This window comes from Eublepharis macularius, chromosome 4 (assembly GCF_028583425.1).
Source record: "Eublepharis macularius isolate TG4126 chromosome 4, MPM_Emac_v1.0, whole genome shotgun sequence".
In the NCBI taxonomy this organism is placed as follows: Eukaryota; Metazoa; Chordata; class Lepidosauria; order Squamata; family Eublepharidae; genus Eublepharis; species Eublepharis macularius.
The window spans coordinates 172,295,923-172,310,479 of record NC_072793.1 but is presented as its reverse complement, the minus strand read 5'-3'; the positions used below and the strand labels follow the sequence as shown (position 1 = coordinate 172,310,479).

The 14,557-nt window shown below is 44.4% G+C and overlaps 1 protein-coding gene and 1 pseudogene across 1 annotated transcript in view; one reads left to right on the top strand and one right to left on the bottom strand.

Annotated features, from left to right (window-relative positions):
• The window catches only part of LOC129327844 (zinc finger protein 420-like), a 107,014-nt pseudogene that overhangs the window by 29,686 nt on the left and 62,771 nt on the right, over positions 1-14,557 (top strand).
• The window catches only part of LOC129327011 (zinc finger protein 420-like), a gene marked incomplete at its 3' end in the record, with an annotated part of 40,311 nt that continues 25,883 nt past the window's right edge, over positions 130-14,557 (bottom strand). The window contains exon 10 of the mRNA XM_054975390.1: positions 130-1,354. Within this exon, the coding sequence (XP_054831365.1) occupies positions 130-1,354 (1,225 nt within the window). The remainder of the gene's footprint in view (positions 1,355-14,557) is intronic.

Genomic DNA, 14,557 nt, shown 5'->3' with positions numbered 1-14,557 from the left:
CAAGACTCTGCAGGCACCAGAGAGAGAATCTGCCCAATGAGATCCAGTCATTTCCTACTTTGGGTATTTATATGGTTTCTCCCTTGTATGAATTCTTTGATGTTTTTTAAAGTTTCCACTCTCACTGAAGCTTTTCCCACACTCCCAGCACTTATAGGGTTTCTCCCCTGTATGAATTCTTTGATGTTTTTTAAGGCTTCCACTCTGACTGAAGCTTTTTCCATACTCCAGGCATTTATATCGTTTCTCCCTTGTGTGAATTCGTTGATGTTTTTTAAGGTTTCCACTCTCACTGAAGCTTTTCCCACACTCCCAGCACTTATAGGGTTTCTCCCCTGTATGAATTCTTTGATGTACTTTACGGTTTCCACTGTGATTGAAGCTTTTTCCACACTCCAGGCATTTATATGGCTTTTCCGCTGTGTGAATTCTTTGATGGGAAGTAAGACTTCCACACTTAGTGAAGGTCTTTCCACATTCCAGGCATTTATGTGGTTTCTCACCTATATGAATTCTTTGATGTATTTTAAGGCTTCCACTGCGACTGAAGCTTTTTCCACACTCCAGGCATTGAAATGGTTTCTTCCCTGTGTGAATGCTTTGATGGGAAGCAAAGTGTCCTCTCTCGCTGAAGCTTTTTCCACACTCCCGGCATTTATAGGGTTTCTCCCCTGTATGAATTATTTGATGTTTTTTAAGGCTTCCGCTCAGACTGAAGCTTTTTTCACACTCCAGGCATTTATATGGTTTCTTCCCTGTGTGAATGTTTTGATGGGAAGTAAGGGTTGAACTATAATGGAAGCATTTTCCACACTCCCGGCATTTATAGGCTTTCTCCCCGGTATGAATTATTTGATGTTTTTTAAGGCTTCCACTCTGACTGAAACTTTTTCCACACTCCAGGCATTTATATGGCTTTTCTGCTGTGTGAATTCTTTGATGGGAAGTAAGACTTCCACACTTAGTGAAGGTCTTTCCACATTCCAGGCATTTATGTGGTTTCTCGCCTGTATGAATTCTTTGATGAATTTTAAGACTTCCATTGTGACTGAAGCTTTTTCCACATTCCAGGCATTGAAATGGTTTCTTCCCTGTGTGAATGCTTTGATGGGAAATAAAGTGTCCACTCTCACTGAAGCTTTTTCCACACTCCCAGCATTTATAGGGTTTCTCCCCTGTATGAATTCTTTGATGTTTTTTAAGGCTTCCACTCTGACTGAAGCTTTTTCCATACTCCAGGCATTTATATGGTTTCTCTCCTGTGTTGATGTTTTGATGGGAAGTAAGGTTTGAGCTATAAGAGAAGCTTTTTCCACACTCCAGGCATTGAAATGGTTTCTCGCCTGTATGAATACTTTGACGGGAAGTAAGGTTCGAACTATAACGGAAGCTTTTTCCACACTCCAGGCATTGAAATGGTTTCTCCCCTGTGTGATTTCTTTGATGGCGGGTAAGGCTTCCACTATCCTTGAAGCTCTTTCTACAATTCAGCCTCTTACATGGTTTCTCTCCTGTGTAAATTTTTAGATGGGAATAAAGGCTTTAAGGAAATTTTTCCGCACTTGCCAAGCACTTTCTGTTATCTTCATGTTTCTGAAATAGTGGAAATTCATGAAAATCATCACCCCATAAAAGACTAGAATTGTTCTTCCCTTTAGGTGAGTATTTTCCCTCCTCTTTCCTCAGTGCATTGCAAAATTCAACCTTCTTTTTCACATCTGCAGATGGGTCCTCTTTCTCCATTACTGGATGCACAGACCTTGGATTCACTAACTTCCAAGTACCTCCTGCAGAAAGAAAGAGAAACCTCCTATGATGTTTGGACTCTAAATTCCAAGCTGACTACATTGCCAGGGTTGCTTTGCAGCTGAAGAAGACAAAAGAGGGAGTATATACAATGGAGACAAAAGGACCAAGTTCACTGGATCATTTTAAATTTCTCTTTTCCTGCCTGGGTAAATTTACAGGGGTTGGGGGGCTTGTGGGGTAACACACACACACACACACACACACACACACACACACACACAAAAGAGGAACTGAAGAGAAATCACTGTGATCTGAGTGGGTGTTAAGTCATCCTGAAGGGCAGTATATAAATCAAATGTTGTTGTTGTTGTTGTTATTGTAAAAGCTAACTGATCTAGCCACTGCTCAGAAAAAGGGAAAGATGAATCTGTAAGGGGGGGTTGGAAATCAGCTTCTGAGGATCTACGATGCCATAAAGGATACTTTCTAGCATACCCCGTATGTTGTGAGAAACTGAGATCTGACCTTATAAAAAGAAGAAAGAGGAGGCTTATCTGACTTTTATTCGGCTTTTACCTACTTCAATATATGGTCTGCCCTCATGACTTTAGAAATATCATTGGATTTCCAGAAAAGGAGAAAGATCCCTGGATTATTGGATTACTGGAATTGATTAAGACTCTCTGGGTGTACATTGCTTAGGTGTCTCCTGTGGCTTTGTTTTTTATATTTTTTTGCTTCCTTCTTCTATTTTTAATTACTGCTGGCCTTTATATTGCTAACATCTGGTTGGATTATAGAGATGAGAAAACCTGGAATTGGATTTAACTCCTTAGTGGATTACAAATTGGTTGTTTCTTTTTTGAGCTTTCAAAATGGAATACAGTGTAATTTGAACTATGTAGTGACTCCCTTGTCTTCTACAGCTTCAAAGAGGGGAAGATCTTCAAGGCAACACCTTCCAGGACATAGATGTGTGAATGAGAGAATGTTGATTTTTCCCCTTAGAATGATGTGAAAATATTGGCCAAATGTTTAGGTTTGCTGGGTTGGAAAATTTTGAAAACAACCGGTGAATATTTGGGAACATTGTCATTTGTGAAACAAAACATTTGAAAGAGAGAAGGTGAATACAAAAAAAAAAATCTCTTTTTTCTTTTTGCTCTCTAAGATGGTAGAAGCAGAGGAGTGGGGCAAGTTAGGCTGGATTATTATTGTTACTGAGTTGGGGAAGATTGCAAAAATAGAAAAGTGGGACCACTTGCTCAAAGGTAATGGCAGGGAAGGAAAAGGGGCCAAAGCCGTCCCCTGGGAGCTCTAGGTCAGTAACATCAGCCCTGGCTCAGTCCCCTGTACCCTCACAAACATCAGCTCAGACAATACAAACATGTCTGGCCCAAATATCAGAGCAAATAAAGACTATGAATGAAAACTTTGAGGAGTTCCAGACAGAGATGAGAGAAGCTAAAAAAGAAGCAGCCCAATTAACTAGCAAGGACCAGAAAATAGAAGAGAAGACCCAACAAACTGAGGATAAAGTAGAGAAAGTAACAAAAAGTCAAATGACGATTGAAGCTAAACTGATAACCCTCCAGATGGAGAAGGGAGCATTGGTAGTGTGCTTGCAAAATGTAAAAGAGATAGAAGGAGAAAAATACCTTAATGCTATTGGCAACAGCATTAAATATCCAGCCAGAAGAAATGGAAGCGGAGATAGATGTGGCTTACAGGGTAAATTTGTCCTTTGAGAAGAAGAACAAGAAGCCAAGGGAAATTCATGTAAGATTTATTAAGCGTAGAATCAGGGATGAAGTTCTTAAAGCAACACAAGAAACCCCACTGAAGTACCAAGGTGAAGAGGTGACACTTCTAAGAGACATCCCATGGGAAATGCGGATGAAAAGGCAAGAATATGGATTTCTGACAGATCTATTACGCACAAACGGTATTCAATACAGATGGCTTATACCAGAGGGATTACTCTTTAATTTCAAAGGGGTCTCTGAGACGACTAGAGCGAGTGTGGAGGCGGGGGGCGTGATGAAGAGGCAAGAACATCTTATAGGACGTTTATGAAAGCCTATGAGGTGGCAGTGAAAGCAGCAAAGAGGGATTTCTTTGCTGCTTCCATTGCGTCCGCTAGCTCACGCCCGGCTCAATTATTTCGAACAGTTCGGTCCTTGGTCTCCCTCTCTCAGGGAGACCACCAAATTCTTAATTCAACTATTGGCTGCAAGGCTTTTGCGAGCTATTTTGCGGGTAAAATCTTGTCCCTTCGCCGTGGCCTGCCACCCACTGTTGATACAGTAAGGGAACTGGAGACCCCTTGGCCGTCTTCTGGGTCCGTATTAGACCATTTCAGGCTGCTCTCTCAGGACGATGTTGACAGGATCCTGCAGGGGATGAGGCCAACCACCTGTCCTCTGGACCCCTGCCCATCCTGGCTGGTGAAGGCCAGCTCAGAGGGGCTACGGGACCATTTGGAGGCCATTGTTAACATCTCCCTGAGCTCTGGGGTTTTTCCAGGAGTGTTAAAGGAGGTGGTAGTGCGGCCCCTCCTGAAAAAAACATCTTTGGACCCCACCAACCCATCCAATTACCGCCCAGTGTCAAACCTTCCGTTCCTGGGCAAGGTGATCGAGCGGGCGATGGCAGTACAACTGCAGGAATTCCTGAATGATGCTCTAGTCCTGGACCCATTCCAGTCTGGCTTCCGTCCTGGCCATGGGACGGAGACAGCCTTGGTTGCCCTCACAGACGACCTTCGCAGGCATCTGGATCGAGGCGGGTCGGTGCTGCTTGTGTTACTTGATCTCACAGCAGCGTTTGACACGGTTGACTATGATTTGTTGGCCAGCCGCCTTGCCGACGTGGGGATTAGGGGGACAGCCTTACAGTGGCTGGTCTCCTTTCTCCAGGGTCGGGGACAGAGGGTGGCGCTCGGGGGAGATCTATTGCCCCGTCACCCTTTGGTGTGCGGGGTTCCCCAAGGGGCGATACTCTCCCCAATGTTATTTAACATCTATATGCGCCCCCTTGCCCAGTTGGTGCGAAGGTTTGGGCTGGGTTGTCATCAATACGCGGATGACACCCAACTTTTTCTGTTGATGGACGGCTGGCCAGACACGGCCCCAGACAATCTGGCCAGAGCTTTGGAGGCTGTGACGGCATGGTTGAAACAGAGCAGGCTGAAATTGAACCCAGTGAAGACGGAGGTCCTGCAGCTGGGACGGGGGCTGCCAGATGTTGGGATCCAGCTCCCTGCCCTGGATGGGACACCACTGGCAACTTTGCCAGTGGTAAAGAGTCTGGGTGTGCTCCTGGATGCCTCCCTATCGATGGAGGCCCAGGTCACGGCGGTTGCCAAGTCTGCATTTTTCCATCTTCGTCAGATCAGGCAACTTGCCCCCTACCTGGCGCCCCAGGACCTGGCTACAGTGATCCATGCAACGGTCACCTCCAGGCTAGATTACTGTAACTCACTCTACGCTGGGCTACCCCTGGGCCTGATCCGGAAACTACAACTGGTCCAGAATGCAGCGGCACGGGTCCTGACTGGTATACCTTACCAGTCACACATCACACCTGTCCTGCGCCAGCTGCACTGGCTTCCGGTTGAATTCCGAATCAGGTTCAAAGTGTTGGTCCTTACCTTTAAAGCCCTGAGTGGGTTGGGACCGGCATATCTTCGGGACCGCCTCTCCCTGTACGTTCCCCGGAGATTGCTTCGATCAGCGAATAAATATTTACTTGTGGTCCCCGGCCCTAAGGAAGCCCGCCTCGCTTCAACCAGGGCCAGGGCCTTTTCAGTCCTGGCCCCAGCCTGGTGGAACGCTTTGTCAATGGAAACCCGGGCCCAGCGGGACATATTATCGTTCTGCCAGGCCTGTAAGACAGAGCTGTTCCGCCAGGCGTTCGGTGATTGAAGGGGGCGGTGCCATGTCGGCCTCCCACCTTTGAGGTGGGGGAGGGTTCTCCCCACCACTGCACCTTGTTAATTTGTTTTATTATTTGTATATTCATTTTAGTTTTTGTTTTTATTGATTTTAACTGTTCACCGCCCAGAGCCCCTGGGGATGGGCGGTATATAAATTGAAAAAATAAATAAATAAAATATCAACTCGATACATAAAGACTAAGAATTTGTCAAACTCATCGTCAGATTCAGAAAAAGAAGATGGAGCAAAAGGCGGTGTGAAGACCAGAAAGCAGAGGAAGGAAGAAAACAAACAAACAAGGTAGTAAGAAAGACAAGAAATAATGGCCAGAAACTACCTAGAAATATTTTCAATGAATGTTAATGGATTAAACTCTCCCCCCAAAAGAAGAACTTTGGCATACTTGAAAAAATTTAAGGCAGAGATAATATGTCTTCAAGAAACACATATTAGGGATAAAGAAAGAAACCTGCTGAATTGTAAGAATTTGGGATCCCCATTTATCACTGCAGATAAAGTAAAAAAAAAAGAGGACTAGTAACATATATACAGGAAAGATTGAATCCAAAGCTAATTTATGCTTGTGATCAAGGAAGAATTTTAATGACTGACTTTTAGAAAGGCCAAAGTAAAATTCTGGTAGTGAACATCTATGCCCCAAATGAGCAACAGGAAAAATTCTACCAAAAACTCTTAGAGCGTATATCCAACTTGAATTATAGTGACATAGGCGTAGTGGGGGATTTTAATGCAGTGGTCGACAAAAGTCTAGATAGAAAACATATGAAGAATGGGAAAAAACGGGGGGGGGGAATCCTCCCCACAATTTTTTTTGAACTTGCAGAGGAAATGGCTCCTGTAGATCTATGCAGAACAAGAAATCTGAACTCAACTAACTATACTTTCTACTCTGACAGACACAAATCTTGGTCACGAATAGATGTGTTGGGCCTCAACATCGTTAGTGGCGGTTATGAAAGAAATAGACATTCTACCACAAGTGACTGAAGACCATAATCCTCTGACAATGAAGATAAAAGAGGAAAGAAGACAATTTAGATGGAGACTGAACATAGGTTTAGATACAAAATTTAAAGATACAAAATTTAAAAATACAAAATTTAAAGAGATGGTCTCCAAAGAAATGGAATGGTTTTTCAAACAGAACTTAAATAATGAAACTACTGTGGAAATAGTGTGGGATGCAAGTAAAGCTTTTTTTAAAGGACTGGCAATTAGATATGCGGCAAATAAGAAGAGGGAAAGAAATAAAGATGATCAGAAATTGGAAAGGAATTTAAAAGAAGAGGAAAACAACTTTAAAAACACCCCTGAAAACAACACAGCAAAACTGAGAATAAAGATACTCCAACACAAACTTAATTTGATGTTAACGGAGGAGATGGAGAAAAAAATTAAATTTGCAAAATTAAATTACTTTGAAAATGCAAATAAATCTACAAGATGGTTAGCCTATAAATTAAGAAGAGAAAACCTTAAAAGACAAATAATGTCGCTGAGGGATGAAAAAAGGGAGGAGAAAATGCTTCAGGAGGAAATAAAGAAGGTGGTGGAACTTTTCAACAAGAAGCTCTACGGGAAAATGGCTGTCCAGCCAGAGCAACAAGAAGCCTATTTGAAGGAAACGTGCCTGAAAAAATTCAGCAAAGAACCGAGAAAAATCTTAAATGACCCAATTACCAGGAATGAAATATCACAGGCATTTAAAAAACAAAATAAGGGAAAATCTCCGGGACCAGATGGCATCCCAGCTGAATTTTATCAGAGTTTTGAAGAGACCTTAATGCTTCCATTTATGGGTGTGATGGAAAAAAAATGGGATACAGAATCCTTACCAGAATCTTGAAAAGAAGCCACGATTTCCCTAATACCAAAGGAAGGAACGGATTTGAAAGAAATCAAAAATTACAGACCAATCTCATTGTTGAATGTCGACTACAAAATCTTTGCAACTATACTTTCATGGAGAATAAGGAAAATAATGGACCATATGATTCACCAAGATCAAGCTGGCTTTTTAACTTGAAGACAGACTAGTCATAATATAAGAAAAATATTAAATATTTTGGAATATTATGAGGCTCGGCCAGAAAAGCAGTTAGCTTTAAATGTTCCTTGATGCAGAAAAAGCTTTTGACAATCTTAATTGGCAGTTAATGTTTAAACAACTTGGAGAGATGCAGTGTGGGGAAAACTTTCTCAAAATAATTGAAAAAAATCTATGATAAACAAAAACCCAGAATTTTAGTCAATGGCCAACTAACAGATCCAATAGAAATCAAAAAAGGAACCAGATAAGGCTGCCCATTATCACCCCTTATGTTTATATTAACATTGGAAACACTCGTGGATAGGATCCGAAACTTAGAAGAAATTAAAGGAGCCAAAATCAGGAGAAAGAATATAAAGTGCAAGCATTTGCAAATGACCTAGTGTCAGGCCTGCTATCCACAGTAACGCCATATTGTTTTCTGATGCTTTCTCATTCTGTAGTTTTCCAGTGTTGTTTGTCTACAGGTTCACAGAGAGCCAGCTGTGTTCCCAGGCCTTATCTACCAGGACTAGCCATCGACCTTGGAGGAGTTTCCCTCGCCTTTCCAGGCCTCTACTGTGGCTGGGCAATGGGGGGGGGGATAGAAGGAGGTTTTGATATATTGCAACATGTAACTAACATGTCATTCTCAACAAATCTTCATGGTCAGCTAGAAGCTTTCATGCCTTTGGATTAATTATGGACACCTGTACTTTGAATATAATCTTTCAATAAAGAACCTTTTGTCTCAAGAGACCTTGGATTTCTTGCAGCAAGGGGTGGGAGATGAAATCAGAGTAACTGGAATTCCATAAACTGACACCTAGTCTTTATCTTAGAAGACCCCTTAATGTCAGTACAGAAACTCCTGCAGGAAATTAAGGAATATGGCGCCTTGGCAGGTTTAAAAATAAATACTCAAAAGACAAAGCTGATTACAAAAAACATTCAGAAGCAGCAGATGGAAGAATGAACCCAAAAATCTGAATTTGTAATGGAAAAGAAGATAAAATACCTAGGAATTTGGATGACTAATAGATGCAGCTCTCTGTATGAAGATAACTATATGACATTACTAAAAGCAATCAAGAAAGATGGAAGGATTTGCAGATTTCATTGCTGGGAAGAATTGCAGCGATAAAAATGAATGTCCTTCCAAGAATTCTATTTCCAAAACATACCAGTAGGAGTACCCCAAACATTCTTTAAAGAACTTAATCTGTACAATCCTTTATTTGGCAGAATAAAAGACCACAAATTAAACTGAAAGCATTGCAGGATACAAAGGAAAAAGCTGGGTTTGCCCTACCAGATTGACTTTTATATTAGAAGGCTTGTGGATTGACTTGGCTGAGAGACTGGATTACTTTGGAAAATGAGAGGCTTTTAAATCTGGAAGGACATGACTTATTGATGGGCTGGCATGCATTTCTCTAGTATAAAAAATGGGAATACCATAAATACTTCAAAAACCACTGGATAAGGAAGGCATTAGTTTTGGTCTGGGAAAGAGTAAGATACATGTTCTACGAGAAAGTCCCCCTATGGGTCTCCCCAATTGAAGAATTTATACAGCCCACCTTGAAAAAAGAGGGGAAAGCCTCTACTTATAAGGTATTATTGAAGCCAGGCAGTTTGTTAAAAAATTCAAAAGAAACGGCAGATTTAGATATTGAGTTGGGATGGTGGGCCAGGCCCAACTGGAATCCAGATACAAAAAAGATAAAGTAATGGGTTTCTATGAAACAGACAAGAACATTGACATGATAATGTGTGGCACTAATGTTAAAATGATAAAGAAAATATATGGTATGCTTTTAAATATAAAACTACAGGGGGACGAAGTTAAGGAAACTGTGATAAAATGGGCAGAGAACGTGGGGCACACAATCGATCTAGAGTAATGGTCGCAAATGTGGAAGGGCAATTTAAAGATGACAAAATCAGCTTCTTTGAAAGAAAAAATATACAAAATGTATTACAGGTGGCATTTAACTTCCATCAGGATAGCTAAAATGTCTTCAAATATGTCAAACTAGAAACAAAGCCCGTTGTAGAAAAAAATACAACAGGCTCTAGAAAGGGCAGGGGGGCCTGGCTGGCCATGGCTCCCTCCCCAGCACCTGGATCTAGGGCAGGGGAAGGAGGACAGGGTGGCATGCCCACCTCCGGGCCCCCTGCCCTCACCCCCATTGTAGCTTGGGGGGAGGTGAGCGAGGTATGCCCGCTGCCATGCTCCCCTTTGCCCCTGCGTGGCTCCCTCACCTCTCCATTGGGACTTGTTGCCAGCTCCAGATTGGGACATTCCTGGAGATGGGGGGGGTGAAGCCTGGAGAGGGTGGGCTTTGAGAGGGGAGGGACCTCAGGTGGAAATAATGCCCGTTGAGCCTACCTTCCAAGGCAGCCATTTCCTCTAGGAGAACTAAGCTCTGTCACCTGGAGATATGTTGTAATTCTGGGAGATCTCCAGCCACCACCTGGAGACTGGAAACTCTAAGCTTTTGGGGGGGCAAGGCAGGCAAGCTTGCCCCCCCCCGCCCTTCATGATTGTGGCTTTGTGGGGAGTGCAGGTGAGCAAGGCCTACCCATTGCCACATGCTCCTAAGGTTGCCAGTGTCCAAGTATCTGGAAATCTCCCAGAATTACAGCTGATCTCCAGGCCATAGAGATCAGTTGTTCTGCAGAAAAACAGCCCTTTCAGAGGGTGGACTCAGTCATAAGTTGCTGAGGCCCCTCCTCTCCCCCAGCCCCAGCTGAGGCCCCTCCCTCTCTCCAGAATCCCCCCCTCACACACACACACACACACACACAATCACAGCTTTGGGGAGAGAGCAGGCGAGCCAGGCTTGTCCACCTCTTGTTTCCCACCACCCCTCCCCCCAGAATCATGGCTTTGTGCGGGAGAGGAGGCCAGGCAGGCTTCCATGCCACTCAACCCGCCCCCCAGGATTGTGGCTTTGGTGAGGAGAGGAGATGAGCGATTGGGCGCTGCTGGCAAGGAATATGAGGGGGATGGCTCCAGGCTCCTCCACCGGGCAGCCACCCCAATCAAGGCGCTGCGGGCAGGAGGTGCACAGGGGCAGCTGGCTGAGGCCCAGGGAAACTCTCTATATAGGCTGCCACCACTCTGGTACAGGTTCCCTTGAAAGGGCCCAGAGCACCCAACAACCCCTTCAGACTACTCTTTCCTAATAGGTTTGATTTATGAGGTGTGAGGACCCAGGCAGAATGAGAAAGAACTTTATTATAACTGTTTATTAATAACTGGTGTTCCAACTTGTAAAATAAAGAGATTAGGAAAGGTTGGTAAATAAACAAACACACCCTAACACATCTAACTATACTGTTCTTAACTGTCTCCTGGTGACCGCTTCTAACTGCCTCACCCCTTCTGGATGAGGGAACACTTTCTGCAGCAGCCTCTACTCAGCTCTGCTCCCTAGGAATAAACACCCTCCCACTGTGGTGAGGCCTTTTATCTCTTCTCTCAGGCCCCACCTCTCTAGTTTCCTACTGGTGCAATTTTTTCCTCAGAATCCCCTCTTACCTAATCACAGGGACCAAAGGGAACCTGGAGCACCTGGAGCGCCGCCCCCCTCATGCTCCCCCGGCACAGCGCCCCAATTGGGGTGGCTGCCAGGTGGAGCAGCCTCAAACCGCAGTAGCTGCTTCCTCGGGGCTACTCTGCCTATTTACAAAGGTGAAAATTACACTCCAGAATTAATTCTCAACAAGAAATACATCCCGGTATTCTCACAGATTCCATCTACTTACAATCTTAAACCACTTCAAAGCATTCCATTTCCATCTGGAAGCCACCAGAGCAATACCAGGATGTATTTCTTGTTGAGAATTAATTCTGGAGTGTAATTTTCACCTTTGTAAATAGGCAAGAGTCACCCCTGAAGAAGCAGCTATTGCGAAACCTTTGAAGCTAGCCTTTGGTCGGGCGGATTTACTACCACCGGGCGGACTTATTACTACTCAATTTGAAGTTACTGATAAGAAGAAGACCCTTTTCTGAACTGCTGTAAGACAGTCATTGGCACTTTGGCAATGACTATGCTGTTGTATAGACTGGTGTACTGGGACGTTTGGTCTTGTATTCATTTCCAGATCTACTGGTTATGTAACTGTTTATTTAAGAATGTGGATTCTGGTTGCCTTGTATTTTTAAAAAATTGGTACAAGTAACAATATCTGTGTGTTAACTTTAGCAAGGACTAACTGTGATATATGTAACTGGAAAAAATATTTTGTATATATATGATTGATTATACCTTTGCACATTTACATTTTAGGAAATTGTTGTTATATTTTTGAAATTTAAGAGGAGAGCTTTTTTGTCTGGGACCTTACGTTTTCCCCTTTGAGTGGCTCTATTTGCTCACCTCCCTTCCAGGGAAATCAGCCATCGCTCTGTCCCACCCCCTTTCTCTCTGTCGGGGTCTCTGCCGAGCAGCCCTGCCCATTAAAACCACTTCAGGGTATTGCTTGCAGAAACTAAATGAGTTTCCTACTGGCTGCTTCAGACCATTGGCTCCACATTGGAAGAGATTAATCTCGTCTGGGGAAGCAAGAATTTCCACGGTAAGATGCTGAATGTTCCAGTGTATGCTGCTGTGTTGTGGGGGCAGGTAAAGTGTGTTGATGCGCCTGCTGTCTGGAATTGCTTTGAGTTACTTCTCTGCTATAAAGCACATGCTTTGCTTTGCAGGAACAACATCCCATGATCAATGCTGACCATCTCCAGTCAAAGGGATTTCTGGGGTTACAGGGACTGGTAAAGGGCCTGGCCACAGAGTCACTACCTCTTGGAGTGGGCAATACTTGTCATGAGTGATCTGACATGGGAGAAGGAAGTTGTTCATTTCCTGTATTCAGGATCTACAACCATCATTTCACCATTCACATCCCAGCCAAGCTCTTTAGACAAGAAGCTCGGACAATGGGAGAATCAAGGCTACAGAAATCCGCCAGCCCTTAGAAGGAAGCAGAGGCAACACACAGTCCCACAGAAGAGCGAAGCACCTACCTGCCAATCCCTCTTCTTCCTCAGAGATCAGGAGAAACAGCACTTCCTCTCCTTCCAGCCAGGTTATCAGGTCAGGTTTGGCAATCGGAGGTCCTTTTATCAGGAAAAAACAACCCACACAATTAAAACTCTTCTGTGGGCACATCAATCCAGCATTCCCAAGCCAGGTGGACTATTCCTCTAGAAATACGCTACAGGTGAGTCATGGGGCAGTGTGGTGTACCGTAATGGACCAAGATTCATCCACCTGGCACTGGCAGTTCTGCGCCTGCTCCCTGCTGAGCTGAGATTGAAGTCCCACCTGAAAACTAAGCGGAAGGCCCAGACTAGAGGGAAACCCTTTTGTAGACCACCCCACTTTCTCCAGACCAAGACCATTTGGCTTCTCTTCAGATGCCCTGTCATGTTGTCCAGGCAGGGGCTCCCTCTCCGAAATAAGAACCCAGAACCCCTCCGACATCAGAGGAAGGAGCATGGAAGGTGGCAGAGAACAGTCACCCAGGGCCACATCCTTCCTCTTAAAGGAATTCCTCACAATCACTCCTCGCAGCAAAGAGACAGCCCAGGAGAAAAGGATTCTCACCCAGAGAGGCCAGATGGCCAAAATTCTCCAGCATGACTTCCTTGTAGAGAGCTCTCTGGGCTGGGCGCAGCAGGCTCCACTCCCCCTGGGTGAAACGCACAGCCACCTCTTCAAAGGACACTGGTGCCTGGAAGAAGAAAGCACTTCTATATATTGCTGGAAAAACGGTCTATGAGAAAGGAAATCCAAAAGGCTGGTGTGGCGTAGTGGTTACATTGAATGCTGAGGATATGGGACAGTTGAGTTTGGATTTTTAGATTTGAGCAGAGGAGGCTAAATGAAACAGCAAAATACAAAATGGAAAACTGCACGTGCCGGTGTTAGCATGAGAAAGAAAAGGTATGTGTTGAGGTAAGGTACACAAGCAGTATAAATAAAGATGGTTGACATGGGAACAATTATATAATTTTGTATCTTATCGTTGGCTTCCCTCACTGAGTAAATAATAATAAAAATATTTTTTAAAAGATAATTAAAGAAGAAGCAAAATAGGGACAGCAAAACCAAAATGGAACAGCAGCAACAACAAGGAGGGAAGAGCCCTGTGGGGACATCTGCCCCCCCTTCCCAGTCTTCCTTGGGACGAGTGAGGGCTGGGGGGGGCTGTCCTCATTTGCAGGGGGCCAGAAGCCTGGTGGGGAAGAGGCCAGAGAGGTTCATGCAGAGGTGCAAATCCTTCCCTCTGGAAAATGAGTGGTACAGAATGGTTTTCTTCTCCAAACATGTCATCCTACACAGGAGGCGACTGTTTTCCCACCTTCCAAGTGGGAATCCTCAAGGTCTTGAGGTGCGAAAACCAAGCAAGGAGCCTGATCCGCTGAGCTGTACAACAGAGAAGGAACCCCTCCTGCCACCCTCCGCATGTCTCCCCACTGACACCCCCCCACCCTCTGCCCCCAGTACCTGAGCTGGCTGCATGCCTGGTCTTTTCCCTTCCCCACATGGAGGAGATGGTGGAGAAGCCATCGAAGTGCCTTTTCACTGCTGCCTGAAAGAGTGAGAAAGAAAGAGTGGGAAACCCTGTTTTGTATGGCTACGTCTTGTGGGCCATTTCCCTGAGAGAACTTCTCAGGGCACAATTCAAGACACTGTTTTTGACCTAGGAAGGCTCTAGAGTGCTTGGCCAAATATCCCCCCTCCCCAGCCATTCTGTATGGAGGAAGGTCCCACCTTCCTTATCCATCCATCCATCTCCCTTT